Source organism: Belonocnema kinseyi, chromosome 4 (assembly GCF_010883055.1).
Source record: "Belonocnema kinseyi isolate 2016_QV_RU_SX_M_011 chromosome 4, B_treatae_v1, whole genome shotgun sequence".
NCBI lineage: Eukaryota > Metazoa > Arthropoda > Insecta > Hymenoptera > Cynipidae > Belonocnema > Belonocnema kinseyi.
The window spans coordinates 105,033,909-105,049,350 of NC_046660.1; the positions used below are offsets into that span (position 1 = coordinate 105,033,909).

The 15,442-nt window shown below is 29.3% G+C and overlaps 2 protein-coding genes across 2 annotated transcripts in view; one reads left to right on the forward strand and one right to left on the reverse strand.

Annotated features, from left to right (window-relative positions):
• LOC117170606 overlaps positions 1-2,549 on the forward strand; it is a 32,881-nt gene extending 30,332 nt beyond the window's left edge. Inside the window, exons 9-10 of the mRNA XM_033357487.1 lie at positions 165-436; positions 2,283-2,549. Coding sequence (XP_033213378.1) covers positions 165-436; positions 2,283-2,535 — 525 coding nt within the window. The 3' untranslated portion in view covers positions 2,536-2,549. The remainder of the gene's footprint in view (positions 1-164; positions 437-2,282) is intronic.
• Positions 2,550-5,413: 2,864 nt separating this feature from the next.
• Positions 5,414-15,442, reverse strand: part of LOC117172146 (signal transducer and activator of transcription 5B) — a 30,151-nt gene continuing 20,122 nt past the window's right edge. The window contains exons 7-8 of the mRNA XM_033359947.1: positions 9,403-9,631; positions 5,414-7,353 (exon numbers count right to left, since the gene is read on the reverse strand). Coding sequence (XP_033215838.1) covers positions 7,179-7,353; positions 9,403-9,631 — 404 coding nt within the window. The 3' untranslated portion in view covers positions 5,414-7,178. The remainder of the gene's footprint in view (positions 7,354-9,402; positions 9,632-15,442) is intronic.

The following is a 15,442-nucleotide window of genomic DNA, read 5'->3' on the forward strand; positions in this document are numbered from 1 at the left end:
TCGTAATAAATTCAAACCACTAATGGATTAGCTCCTTCTCCCTCCCATCGTTTAAAATGAAAATTTTCCAAATTGTACGTATAAAAGACAAAAATGGAAAATAATAAACTTGGAATGTTTTAAATTCTCAAAATTGATTTTCTTTAAATATTTCTCGATTTCAGCTGAGTTATCAGCGATTCCAAGCTGAAAAAAGAGCCCCCATTATTCCACGTCGTCGAAATATGGTGGGAGATGGTCCCATGCAATGCGAAACAACTAGTCGACATGATTTTGTACTAAAACTTATTCCAAGGGCAGATGTTGTGATTCCTTGTGATAACATTCGAGTTGCTGATAAGCCCTTCGTAGGCAATACAACTACCTCTTTGTCTTATGTAAATCCGGGTCCAATAAATCCTGTGTCCAGTTTCAAACCTACAGCAAAATACAATAGGTCAATTAATTTGTATTTTTGTTGTCAATTTAGGGCGGCCGTTTCAATCAAAAAAATAAATTTCCGTTTTTTCCTTGTTCGCGAACATTTTTCACTACCAATGAAATTAAAATATCGAACGCTAAAGCTGAAAAAAGATCCACTTGAATTAATAAAAACTGAGCTGCAAATGAAAGCACTCAAAGTGGATTTGTTGAATTTTGAAGTTTAAAAGTGTTTAATTTAAAAATGTTGTACACGTAAAAAATAGAAGTTACTAACACTTTTCAATTGGAATTTTTTAAATGAAATTCAGATGAGCTGCCAAATTTAGAATCTTTCACTTTTATGAATCATAGAGATTAAAGATTCAGATTCACTTCCAAAAATATAATTCCGCGTTATTTTCAATTCTCTAAATTAAAAAATTAATCAGTGATTAGAAGTTCAATTATTTTCATTTTAAATAGTTGAAATACCTTGAAAAGCTTCAAAATTGTTTTACAAAATCTGGACCAATCTAGAAGTTGTTTTTAATTTGGTCAAATTAAAAATTATTTTTGAAATTTTTACAGAACTTCTTTTAAAATTAATTGAATTTTTTTTACAATTTTTAGAAAATCCTGAAAATTTTCTCAAAGTTTTGATGTATAAATAAAAAATTAACATTTATTATTTGTAGAAGTAATTTAAGTAATTTTAAAATATATTTAGAAGTTTTGTAAAGATTTAAAATTAATTAAAAACTGAAAATGACTTTAAAAGAATAAAAACTTTTTCTTAAGATTCCTGGAAAAATTGAAAATAATTTTTTATTTCGAAAAATTATTTGAAGAGAATATTTAAAAAGGTTTTAAAAGATTTAAAAAATGGACAAAAAAGAATCTGGAAGATTTTACAAAATTTTTTAGAAATTTGCATGATAATTTTAAATATTTTCAAAACTCTTCGAAATTTTCACGATTCCAGGCTTTCTATGTGAGACAATTCAGTTTTAAATTGTTTACTTTTAAATATTTGATTTCAATTTATTCGTCTTAAATGAATATTCAAATGTTGCTAAATATTCAAAAATTATTCTTTCTTATTTAAAAAATTTCAAATTGAACGGGTTAAAAATTGAATCTTTTAGACTGAGATAATATTTTTAATTTAATAAAAGCCTTTAATTACGAATATATTATTATGAAGTTATTTTTAAGATGACAATAGTTTATAAAGTTTCAATCGGACGTTTACATTTTTGTAATAACTAAGACTTTTAAATAGAAACATTTTAATTGAATGAATAGTTTATAAACTTTAAACCCGTTTAATTTTTAACGTGACAATCTGGAAATTCTTAAGTTCAAAACTGATTTAAAATCGTTTTGTCAAATCAATTATTATTTACTTTTTAATTCTTAAAGTAAAGATCCATTAAAAAAATTTGTTGTATTATTTATTTATCAAGTAAAATGTTTTTTATCAAACATTTTCAACTTCAAACGCTTTTAATTTTTAATTGTTCAAGTCTTCAAGACAGCATTTTAAAATTCTTTAGATTAAAAATGCAAACTTAAAAATAAAAATCTTAAATGGAAAATTTTTTAAGTAAAAGAGTTTTGAATTTCGCATTGTAAGTTGAATAATATAAAAATTGAAAAATATAAAAATTCAACTAATTATTTTAAAAACTGTTGAAATCAAACTTGGAAAGATTTTTCATCTAAAAATTGGTAAAATTCCCGGTAAAAAAATAAATTCAATAATATCTCGTTCTCAAAAAGCTCTCGGTTCAGTGGCCACCCTGTAAATTACGCAATTTTGTAGAATGAACTTTTATGTGAAATCCGACTTTAATTTTAATTTGTATTACTATCTTCAGACTAGATGCGAAGGTAGAGGGAGAGACAGTCAACAAATTATCGTTTCAACCTTGGGTCATCCAACCGAAAGAGGACCTTCCCTGGGCCAGGAAGCATCAATATCAACCACCTAAAGAAGCAATGGCTGGCGACTCAATGTATCACATGAGTTATCCTGCTCCTGGATACTATGTTGAAATTTGCGAACCTGAGGAATTTCCTTCGCCTAAAAGCCAGGCCAACAATTTTTGCGAGGAAATGCTCGCTAATTAAAGAGAAAATTCAGTGTAAGGCAATCGTAAACTTTTTTTGTGTGACTTGCATCATATAACTCTTATTAAACATATTTTTCTATCTTCTAATTTCCCAGGAACTTCTAAATTAATTCGTATAAAATCGAGGGGATGAATACTCGACTTTTGAGCGTACACCAGCTTTCAATGGTTTCACACAGATTACAAAAAAAGTTCAATATTTGAAAACTTTTGCAGATTTCAAAAATATTTAAATAATTTTTTAAAGATTGCGCAAGATTTATCAAATATCACAAATATTTAAAAAATTGCAATTACTTTGCAGATTTCACAGAGTGAAATGAGTACCGTTAGTTTTTGTTGCAGTTCTGAATTTCACAAACATATTTTCAAAAGTTTTCTACTTTTTATAGCGAAAAATAAAATTACATGATTGTTTGAAAATTCGTCCTTTTGGTTAAAGTTCAACGGCTTTATATTAAAAATATTTGTTGGTAGTTTAAGGGCATGTGATACTTACAGTTTCCCCGGCTTTTTTTCCATAAAAATGAAAATTTTTAAAAACTGAATTCGGAGATGCTATAAAATGTCATAACGGACGTCCCCGGACTCTTTTTTGAGGGGTAATAACAAAAAAATATATTGTGCTGAATAAAAATTTTATGGATATGTATTATTTTGAGGTTACGTCGTTTTTCGTCTCTGCCTTTCCGATAATCTGGAAATTATTTATGAAATAAACTTTTTTGATTGCCTGCAAAAAGTGTTAGTTCCGGGAGATTAGTTACTATGTTTATTTGCAAGTCCAAAGTTTTCGGCCAAAAATATTGTGTAGTTTGGAAGTAACGCACAGGAGAATTGTAAGATACATAACCTTCAAAAGTACACACGTTGTTAGCAATATCAAACAAATTTTTGAAAAAAAACACAAATAAATTGTGCATGTTCGCTATCATTTCCCAAATTTTTAAGACAAAATATTGATTATTCTATAAAAAAACCGTCGGAACCTAACACTGGTAAAATCGATACTAATTCCTAAGCGCTATGCAAATTAATCAGATTTTACTAAATTAAAACTTTTTTGAATTAAACCAAAAAAAGTGCGTGGGGACGTCCTTTAGCATGGTCGCTATCATGTACCAAATTTTTAAGACAAAATATTGATTATTAAAGAAAAAAGCCGTCGGAACCTAAAACTGGTAAAGTCGACAATTTTCTAAGTATCACATGCCCTTAAAATAAACTATTTTGGTAAAAATCAATCTATTTTTCGTAAAAAATTGATTAACTAAAAATTTGAGTGAAAGTACTCTTAATGCTTAACAATTAAACTTTTTGGTCAAAAAATCATTTTTCGACTGAAAATTTAACTAGTTTATAAAAAATCGTTCTTCTTTTCTTAAAAATTGATCTTTTTAGTTCAAAATTGAACTCTGCGTTTTAAAATTGACTTTTTTTAAAGAAAATTATTCTTCTTGTTTCTAAATTCATTTTCTTAGGTAAAAATTTATTAATTTGATTAAAAATGTAACTAGATTCTTAAAAATTTGTTTTTAGTTGAAAATCTAACTAATTCATTTTTGGTTATACATATTTTTTTCTTAGCAGAAAATTCATTTCTTTCGATGATAATTTAACTGTTTAATTAAAATTTTAGATTTGATTTAAAGTTATACTACTTCGTTTGAAAGTACTTTTTTGGTCGAAGATTGGAAATTTATGTTCTTTGTTGAAAAATTGCCTTTCTTGTAGAAACTGAATCATTTTGTTTGAAAACTCGTCTTTTTTATGAAAAATTTATCTTCATTAGTTGAAAGTTTTACTGTTTGGTAAAAATAGAGAATGTTATCAAAACACATACTTTAAATGTCTTTTAGTAGACAATAATGTTTTTTTGTAAATTTCAGAACTACGCAAGAAAAAGTGACTACTAATTAAAATATTACATTTGTTCTCTTCAAACTGAATGACTTCACTTTTACTTTATTTTATAAATAAGACAGACTGAGCGTTCTGGTGAGTGGTAAATTCTCCCAATTCACCAAGATCAACAAAAAAATTCAACGATTTCATCAAAATTTAAAAAGATTTAATGATTTTGCGAAGATTTCAAAATATTTTGCAAAGATATCACAAAGATCGTAAAATATTCCACTGATTAAAATAATTTCACAAAGAAATCAAAGATTTTAATGAATTGAACATAATTTAAAAATTTTCACGAGGGCCTGTAGATACTGCTGATATTGCTTTTAATTCTGAGAGAAAAATGAGACATTTTAATATTAATTACATTGATCAGACATCGCATTACTGCTCTTAGTTTATTACTAGCCACAGCCACAATTTACATTTCGAAACAAAACTCTTATTGCAATTAAAAAGAATTTGGAAACAAATTAATCCTAGAAGTAATGAGGGGGTAATTAAAAATAAGAAAATAAATTATTTAAACTTAAAATATAGTTATTTATTACCAATGCATATATATATACACTCAAATATACATGCACGAGTCATACGCAGTATACATTTATATAGCCATTGGCGTACATAATAGCTGTATTAATTTAACACGCACGCGGTAAAATATTTTTGATAATAAAATAAACTCTAATCTTTGACAAAAAAGCTCGATACAAATATTATCAACGTGCAAATCAGCAGATAGCGCAGCTCACATATGACGTTTTAAGTAATAATAAGAATGGAATCCTTGATTCAAACCTCCCGACATTAATTAAAACGTAAAGAATTTACTAATTCTGTTCCTAGGCTGCTTTGGCCTTCATACGGCCAAGCGATTGGTATGTTTATATTTTTCACATCAAATTTCGTACTGACCTTCTGGGGTCGCTTGGACGTACAAGGTCTAATATGATTTCTTTCTTTAATTTTTGTTCTTCTTTGGGTCACCGTTAAAATTGAGTAAAGTCTAAGATAACGTAGGCCCAAAAATCGATATTTTTTATTAGTTAAACGTAAGACACTAACCAGGCTAGAAGAATCACTTAACTTTTGACTTAAAGAGAGTTCACTAACAACTAAATTGTCCTAAATCTAAAAAATGTGTTAAAATTCTCGTTTTTACAGTTAGGAACGACCTGAGTTAAACTTACGTAGCCTTCGAAACATACTGAGAGCTGTTTTTTTATTTCTACACGTAGAACTTTAATATAATTTTAAGCATAAAGGGATCATCGATCGAACATTCATAAACATCATGAGTAAAATGCGAAATCGTAATGCCATCACTGAGTCGATTACTCCCGGTATCATTAAATGCATAAGGCACATTTTTTCTGTTATCCCAGGTAATAAATCACAAAAGTTATTACTTATTTCCTTTGTGTATAATATCACGTTATCACGTATCAAAAACAAGAACGAGTCACAAAATTTGAAAATTGTAAAAAAAAAATAATGTTAAGTCTCGTTTCTGAGAGTTTCATTACATATTTTTTTAGATTTACGTGTTATGAACATGTCAACAATAAAAATACAATATCGCGATGCAAGTAAGGTGAATAGAAAAGTGTAAACTTTGTACTTTTTACAAATATTACTAGTAACCATAATAAACGAGAAAAAAATAATGTGTTCCTTGGTGCTTCTCGAAGTTTACAGAAATATTTAATCCATGTCTGAAAAATATTCTTCTTGTAGCATAATCCACACTTTTGTACCAATTATGCATTTTTGTGTGCCATTATTGTGCTCAGGAGGAGGATTTTACGTCCAGATTTTACACATTTCATGTTCTAGGCATTATTAGAGCGCTAGTAACATAAAACACCATACGATATATTACACGTAATTTCGATTCCTTATTCACATTCAAAAGATTCGTTAATTCAAAGATAAAGAGCTGAGATACAAAAGCTTCGCTGCATTTCTTGTGAATATTTATAAGGGATATGTACAGTAAAAAGACAAACTTTTCGCTTTCAGTGACGAGTAACTGCTTCGTTTCCGGTTGGCCTAACTTTGCACTCAATTTTCTAGAAGACTGATTTTTACAACATAAATTTGTTCACAAATAACAGCAAATTATAAAAATGCACGATTATAAAATCTAAACTGCAAACGTATAATTTATTGTCGAAAACGCTCAAAGTCCTTAGGAATAAAAATAGGCTACTCTTATAAAATTTAGAAAAAAATACCTTCTTAAATTTAACAGTATTATATTTAAATGTTAGCTCTAATTTTACACAAAATTAAAATTTACAATAAGTACAGTTCTATTATTAAATATAATTTAATTTAACACTAAATAAAACCCAAAAATGCGAAGAAGAAAAAATCATCAGCTTTCTAGAAAAATTTGTACAAGTAGGTACAAGGCAATGAAAAAAGCTTGTAAGTAAAGTTCGATTACTTGTATCAGTCAACTGCTGCAAGTGTTAACAAATAGCCATTCTCATTTCTTTATATATTATCATCTTACGAATTCAAAGCCATCATTTTCCGCAAATTACATAGTCAGTCTCGACCGAATAATATTGCACGCATAATTGTATGTACCCCGGACATAAAATATGTAACAGATTCGCAAGTATTTAGTAGAGTAGTAGTAGTCTCTTTCTGATTTCAAATTTCTTACTGAGGTTTTTACGAAATTCGAAGTTGATTTGCAATGATCGTTTAAAAACGTACCTATTGCGGCCTGACGCCAAAATTCTGGATGAAATCGGGGAAGTTAAAGTTCATCTGTTCCATGGTGAGGTTCTCATCGATGGCGGATAAATCGTTTGCTTGGCTCATCATGTCGACGTACTCCATGTCACTAGTCGACCGACCAGTCCCCGTCTGGCCAAGACCCGGAGCGTAACTATCACAGAACAAAACACAACCCCAATCACTGGCAACTCTCAACCAACATTTCACATCGACATGCTTTTTCATTTCATCAGTCTCTGTTAAAAAAAAAGAAAAAAAAGGAAAAGTAGGAAAAGCCGGTACAACACGGCAGAATGTGCCAGCAACGAAGGAGAGTATCCGCCCCCCTTCTTCGCTTATCAATGTTCACGAGCAGCATTCCACCCTATTGCAGTTTTTCAACAAACAAAAAAAAACAGGTCATCTCTACTCGATTGCCAGTTTATTTATAACGAGTAGTGATTGGAGTTGCGTTTATTCACGACTTTCCAGTTGGTTTCAAATCTAATTTTATTTCCTTTCTACTACAGTTGTACCGGCTTGCTCCAGGCCTTTGCCTTTAAAGACTTCATTATGGTGTCTAACGAATATATTTCAACATTTATTACATTAAAGGCACAGTCAATTACAAATGCAAAGAATCTTTATTGATTCTTTTCAAATCTGCAAGATGATTAACAATTAATACTATAGTTGATACAATTTGAAAACCCTAGTCTAAAATTTGTTTCAACTTGGAAAAAGGGTTCTTTTATTGCATTCGTTAAATCTCTAGATTCATTTTATCGATCGTTAGACACCATATTTACTCATTCCTCACATTCAAACTCTTCATATCTCTCAACAAAAAAAATAAAATAAACATAATCACACATTTCAAATAATTTGCACGAACCTTCCAAGGATTTTTCAAAGCCATGGATAAGCCGATTCTCTTTAGTGAAAAAAGTTTCGTTTCACACTCTCGAAAGTATATCGAGGTATTTAAAATTCTTGTATAAAATACTTATTTCTCTAATTGTAAAGTAAAAGTGTACGACCGAGTGTTGGATGAAAACTTCGAGAAAACGTTTTCAGAGAAACTTTACGTAACAATTTTGAACTAAAGAAATTTCTTATCACAGTCTATCCTTGAACGTCATTTCGGAAATTTATACATAACATTTTCTCTCTTTCTCTCTCTTTCTCATTTTTCATTTTTCACTAATATTATGCATTGAATAACTTTTAAAGACTTTAAACTAATTAAAATAAATAACAAATTTCGAAGTTTGTTTTAATAACGCAATTCATCACAATCTATCCAACACTCGATTGTGCCCAAAAATCCCCACTGAGGGTTCATGTATATGGAAAATTAAGAGTAAAGTTGATCTATAAATCGTGTTAAACACTGTAAATGTTTCGTAAAAAAAAGCTTACAAAAACTGCGATGGATGTCGCACCTCTTATTGGTAGTAGCACAAAGAATGCCTTACATTTATAAAAAAAAAAAAGAAAAATAGAATACTGATACAGTATTTGAACAGATATAGATATGAAGATGCGCATCCTTATTTTAATCATAAAGATTCCTTCAAACTATGCATAAAATTCTACTCTCTTCACACTTCAAACGAATGAATAAATTTCTAAACATCTGACATCAATCGCCTTTTAAGGCCACTTTATTAAATCTGAACATTCTTCATATGTAAAAAACATACAAAATAACAAGTAAAAAAAATTTTTCGAGTGCTGGAAACTTCATTTTATAAAATTGTATAATTCATCATTAAATAAATCTCGGCTGCAAAGCTATCTATTTCGTATAGATATACTATCATATTTAACACTCATAATATTTCCTTACTCAAACTGTCTTTGTCAAATTTACAATAATCAATAAACAATGTTCTTTTGCAAAGACTTTCAAATACCTCACTGTTAAAATAGTGAGATTCATTCCATCTTTCAGCATCTTAAACCTTCATCATATAACTAATATAATCATCACTCTATATATTCAAATTGATCAAAATAATTTTTTTTCTTTTTCGAACAAAACTAAAACGTTGGTCCCGTATTTAAATAGAGAGTGACGAGCATTGCATTTCGCGAAATTAATTGAGAGCTCGCGCGCGCGCTTTGTGCGCATCTTCATACTATGCCAGACAAATCAAAGGCAGTTATAGAATTGTATAAATATTATCGAATGATTCGTTACATCCAGGAGACTGACCTGGAAGCCACGGACGGAGTATCTCGTGTCACAGACGGATCTGGACTGTGGGCTTGAAACATGGTGGATGGCGTGTTGGGATAACTTCCTCCAGGTCCATGACTTGAACTGCCTACTCCCACAATCGAAGAATGTGAAGGAGTTTGTCCACCGAGTGAGGGTCCACCCCAACCTGGCACATGTGTCACTAAGAGAGGCCGGACGTAGCCGTTGGTCACTGATTGATTTTCTGCAAGACATGTTAAAATAGTCTAAATACAGTGAGCATTCAAAAATACTCTCAAGCTTAAATGTTCTAATTAGATGAATTTCAGGCCTCGGGAAAGTGAGAATCCTTAAGTCGTTTTGTTTTAAAGTTAATGCATGAATCACAGCCAGGGCTGCTACAGGAGTCTGGTTACAAAATTCCAGGACTTTTCCAGATGTTTCAAGGTATAATTTTAAAAACATTCCAGGTCTACTTTTTTTTGTATTCAGTCAGTTGATTTGAATTCTAACAAATTATGATGCAATGATAATGGTTTATCAACAGCTTTTATTGAATTAAAAAAAATTAAATAATATTTTTATCAAAGTGGAAAAAGTATTTTGTCATCATAACTATATATTTTTTTGTTTTGTTATTACTTTAACCCATTAAGTCCCAAAACGAAGAAATTTCTCACTTACGTTTGAGCTTGAATAATTTTATAAAAAAGGCAAAGAATTTATTGTAAAATACTCCTTTCTACTATTTTCGGGTATGCTCTATACGATGCAATGGTTTAAAAAACGAAAAATATTTATTTTAAATTAATAATTAACAAATTTTTAAAAATTCCTTTTTTTAAGCAATTTTTTTTTAAATCAAAAAATAGAGGGGAAAGGAATTTTTTTACGGTTGCAAATGTGTACAAAATTGCACAAAATATCTGAACTTTTCAAATCCGTTGAGTTTTTTTTATCTACAATTTTATAAAAACAAAATAGCGGCCAAAAAACAGAAACCAAATATTTTTTATTTCGTTTTATCGGTATTTTTCGTGATTTCTTCGCTCAAATCATATAAATATTTAATTATTTCAGTAAAACGTTATTTGAATAGTTTATTTTCAAACAAAATAAAAATATTTAGTATTGAACAGGTAAAATCATGATATCAAGATTATAAAAAATCACTTGATTGATATTTTACGTCATTTTCACACCAAAATCCAATGCAGTGAGTGAAATATCGTTTTTTTCAAACGATTGAGTCATTCACCGGTATTATTTTTATAAAATTAAAAGTTAGTGTTTACTGCTATACAATTTTACACGACTCTACTGTGTAGCACTGAAGATGAAGCATAATAATTGATGAACATTGGAACCGCGTTTGAAAAAAATGGCTTAAAAAAAAGTATTTTTTTTTCTTCGTTTTGGGACTTAATGGGTTAAGAACAATTATAAAAAAACTATTCATGCAAAGATTATGATTACACTTTAAAATAATAGTAAGATGAAAAAACGAGTTAAAACTTTTAGATCGCAAGAACTAATAAAATTTTCTTAAAATTTATCTAAATTTAATCAGTTCACGAATTTCTTCTTCAAGACTTTACAGTTCTTTTTACTTTTCCCAGTGAATCTTCCATTTCTTCTTATTTAATTTTTACACTTTGTCTGATTTTGCCTTTTCCTTAAGTTTTCTTTTCCAATTTTCAATCATCGAATTCGTTTTAAAATACTATATTATTAAGACTTTGAAATAGAGACGATAAAATTGGGAGACGGTAAATTGAAAAGAATTAAAATTAAATGAAAAAAAAAAACTTATTGATCTTAGTAAAATTTGAGAAAATTTAGAGGAATTTAAGAGAAATGAGAAGGATTGATGCAATTCATAAAAAATCCAGCCGAATTAAAAAATCGGTTAAGTTAAGGGCATTTGATACTTCGAAAATTATCGATTTTACCAGTTTTAGGTTCCCCCGGCTTTTTTTCTAGAATAATAAATATTTTGTCTTAAAAATTTGTGGAATGATAGCGAACTTGCTAACGGACGCCCGTGCACACTTTTATGTCGGTTAATTCAAAAAAATTTAATTTCGCTAAATTTGAATAATTTGCACGACGCTTAGGAATTAGTATCGATTTTATCAATGTTTGATTCCCCCGGCTTTTTTCCTAGATTAAAAATCCGCCCGCTTCGCGGACACATTCTCATAGGGCGTTGCGCGCGCGGCTCGCTCGCTAGGTTGAGCGTGCCTAGGGCGCTCGATAATATATTTATCTCGCACCCCGCGCTCGATAATGTATTTGAAAATGTTATAATTTTTTTAATTGTGGGCTAATCGAAAAATTCGGCTAGAATAGTTTTGAAATATATTTGGTATCTAGTGAAAATTTTGAATGAAATTTTTGGATCTATAAAAAAATCATTTTTCCTATTTTTTGAAAATTTTTGAAAAGTGTACAACTTTTCCAATTTTCATCAAAATAAAAAATTTTATTTAGATAATTTGCAAGTCTTTTTACCCATCTATAAGAAACTTTGACTAAAATTTATAAAATTTCAACAAAAATTCAAAATTTTGAAAATGCTCTTAATTTTTTAATTTTGGTTCGAAATATCTGATTAACGAACTGAACCTTCATTTTGGTGACCTTCAGAAGTGTATCAAATGCGGACTCAATTGGACAAATCCTTCATAAGTTGGCGTTTTATTTACAGTATGAGCATGTAATGAAGTATTTTCTCTTTTTAGGATGAATAAATAAGCAACTTAGAATATTTTCTAAACTTTATTAAATAAATTTTGAACGTAATGCAAATTTTGGTAAAACATATTGTATAAAAATCTTTCTGCTTGGAAAATTGGACTAGCCTCACGAGAATCATTAGCAAATCGATTCTCAAGACAAATTAGAAGAAAGGGAACTATGTAGGTGCTGTAAATTAAAAATCAAAAGAATAATGCTCTTTCAATTTTCATTCTTTTTTTCTTGAGCAAGTCTCACATGTGGTAACAGTTGTAGAATGTTTTCTACGTGCAAATTGTTTACATTCGCAAATTGTTTACGGCGAAAGAGCAGCAGTTCAAATGGCTGCATAGCAACAGGACGAGGGATAGCAGGAGCCGTGCCGCATAACTCTAGGCCGTTATGACTACACATGAAATTAACGAAAAATGCGGTCCACGGGACCGCCGCACGGAATCCTAAGGGTTAAAAACAAGAGATCGAAAATTGGGACGATTACATTACACTCTCATGAATGAGAATGTAATAAATATTTTGTCTTCAAAGTATGGGAAATGATAGTGAACATGCTAACGGACGTTCCGTACACACTTTTTGTGGGTTAATTCCAAAAAATTTGATTTTGCTAAAAACGTGTGTGTATATTGCGAGGTTATGTGTATTACAATTCTCCCGAGTGTTACTTCCAAACAGACCCCTGGCACTCTTGAGTTGAAAATGACGGAAATGTTGACCGTGGCCACAGTGGCGCTAGCTGTGCATTGGGCCGACTAGCTGCGCAAATGCATATGATAATGTTAATATTTACACTTTTAGTTTAAAAAAAAGACGTTTTTAAGTATTTTTACTTGCAATAACGGTAAAGTACAAGAGTTTGACATCCAGTGAACAAAAATTTGTTTAAAAAAATGGTGAAATGTGTGATTGTCGGGTGCAAATTTGGATACAGTTACAAGTAGTCAGGCACTAAACATGTAAATATATTATTGTGCCTAAGAATGAAAGAATAATAAAACTTTGGCAAATAGCGATTTTTCGCGATGAATTCAAACAGCACTTTTATCAATGTTTCACCATTGTTATACCACGATTTTTATTGTGCAATATTAACAGATCAATGATTAAACTTCAAGGAAAAATGAATTTGTATACTAGTTCGTTCTTAGGTTTTATATAATTTCATACTTTTTGAGTTTGTAACTCAAAACAATATTTTAAAAAGTATTTTTAATGTTCAATTATTATTAATAAATAATCATATCATGTAATATTAATATAATTATTCACTTTAATCAAGACAATAAATTATAATATCAACATTTAAATATAGATGACAGAACTTCTAAATGAACTGCCCGCCAAAAAGTAAACCGAATTTTCGTATAAAACTGGAGCAACTTACATTTTTTCATAATAAATTTTGCTTTGAAAAATATAAGAAGCTTTCTTGATTAGCGTACTGCAGTAGAAAATTTGATAATATCTTTCTTATTATATAAAAATTGAATTTTTACGTTTTTCCCAATGCATTTGAATGAATCTCGGCCCAATGAACAGTCAGCGCCACCGTGGTGGCCACGGTCAACTCTCACGTCACTTCTAAAGCATAGGCTGGGTAGGAAGAGCCAGGTCGCTGCTTCCAAACCACACAATATTTTTGGCCGAAAACTTTAGACACACATAAACATATTAACTAATGTCCCGGAACCAACCTTGTTTGTAGACAATCAAAAAAGTTTATTTCATAAATAACTTCCAAATTATCGGAATGACAGAGCTAAAAACGACGTAACCATAAAATAATGCACATGCATAAAATTTGTATTTAGCACAATAATTCGTTTTGTTATTATCCCTCAAAAAAGTGTCCGGGACGTCCGTCATGATATTTTATAGCATCTCTGAATTCAGTTTTAAAAAATGTTATTTTTCGTGGGAAAAAAGCCGGAGAAACTGTACCCGATTGAAAAAAAAATAAGAAAAAACTTCATTGAATTCAGCAAGTTTAAACCGAGATTAGAAAATTTCAAGGTGATGTTAAAAAAACGTAGGATCAATTAAATAAAACTTATAAAAATTATTTTAAACATCCATTGCATAAAGTAGAATTGAGTAAATTAAAAAGAATTCAAGCGAATGAAAAAAATTCCAAGAATTGAAAAGAATTCATAATGAATTAATGCAAATCAAGGGTGAATTCCAAATAATAAGTTGAAATCATTGAAACCCCACTCATTTTCAAGCAAAAGAAAATACAAATGAATTGGAAATAATTTAAAAAAAAAACGAAAAAATTCCATTCATTTCAGTAAAATTTGAGGGAATTCAGATGAATTTCTAAAAAATAAGTTAAAATCAATCAAACCCTACTAATTTGTAACCAAAAAAGAATTAAAATGAATTAGAAATAGTTTTAAGAATCGAAAAAATTCCATTGAGCTCAGTAAAACTTACGGAAATTTAGAGGTATTTAAAAGAAATGAGAAGAATTCGATGATATTCATAAAAAATCCAGCTGAATTTAAAAATCATTTAAAGTTAATTGAAAACAATTCAAAAATATTTTTAAAAAAACATTTAATTGAGTAAGTTTTGAAATGAGTTTAGAAAAATAAGAGAGAATGAATTCAACAAAAACTTTTTAAAAATTCATTGAATTGAATGAATTTGAAAAATTCAAAAAAATTCAGGATAATTTAAGAAGAATGCCGGGCGAATTCTAAATTAAATTCCAAAAATTATTTAAAAATCTCTTCAAATCTTTGAAACCCTATGAAATCCCTCACTTTTTGTGAATATACTCTTTGAAATCCATTAAAGTTGTTAACACCCTTCTCAATTCCTAGAAATAGTTTAAATCTATTAAAAATGCCTTGAGATCTTTTACAATACCCTAAAATATTTCATCAAAAGAGTTCTAAGAATCTTAAAATTTGTCAAAATATTTCAAATCCTTTGAAACCTCTTGAAATCCCTTAATCCTTTGTAAAGTTCTTGAAAATACTTGGGAATTTTGTACAATACCATCAGATATCTCAAATCCTTTGCAATCCCATTAAGTTATTGAAATCCATTAAAACAATTTTTTGTATTGCTTTAAAATAACCTAAAATATTAAAAATCATTAAAATCTTGACAATTTTTAAAGATCTTGAAAATGCCAAGGAATTTGAAAAAATACCTTAAATTATTTCAAATCCTTTTATCATACTGTTAATTGATTCTCAAAAGCAGTTAAACAAAAACTTTTAAAAGTTCAATAAAACCATCTGAAATAAGCAGAATTGATTAAATTTAGAAGAATTCAATTGAATTA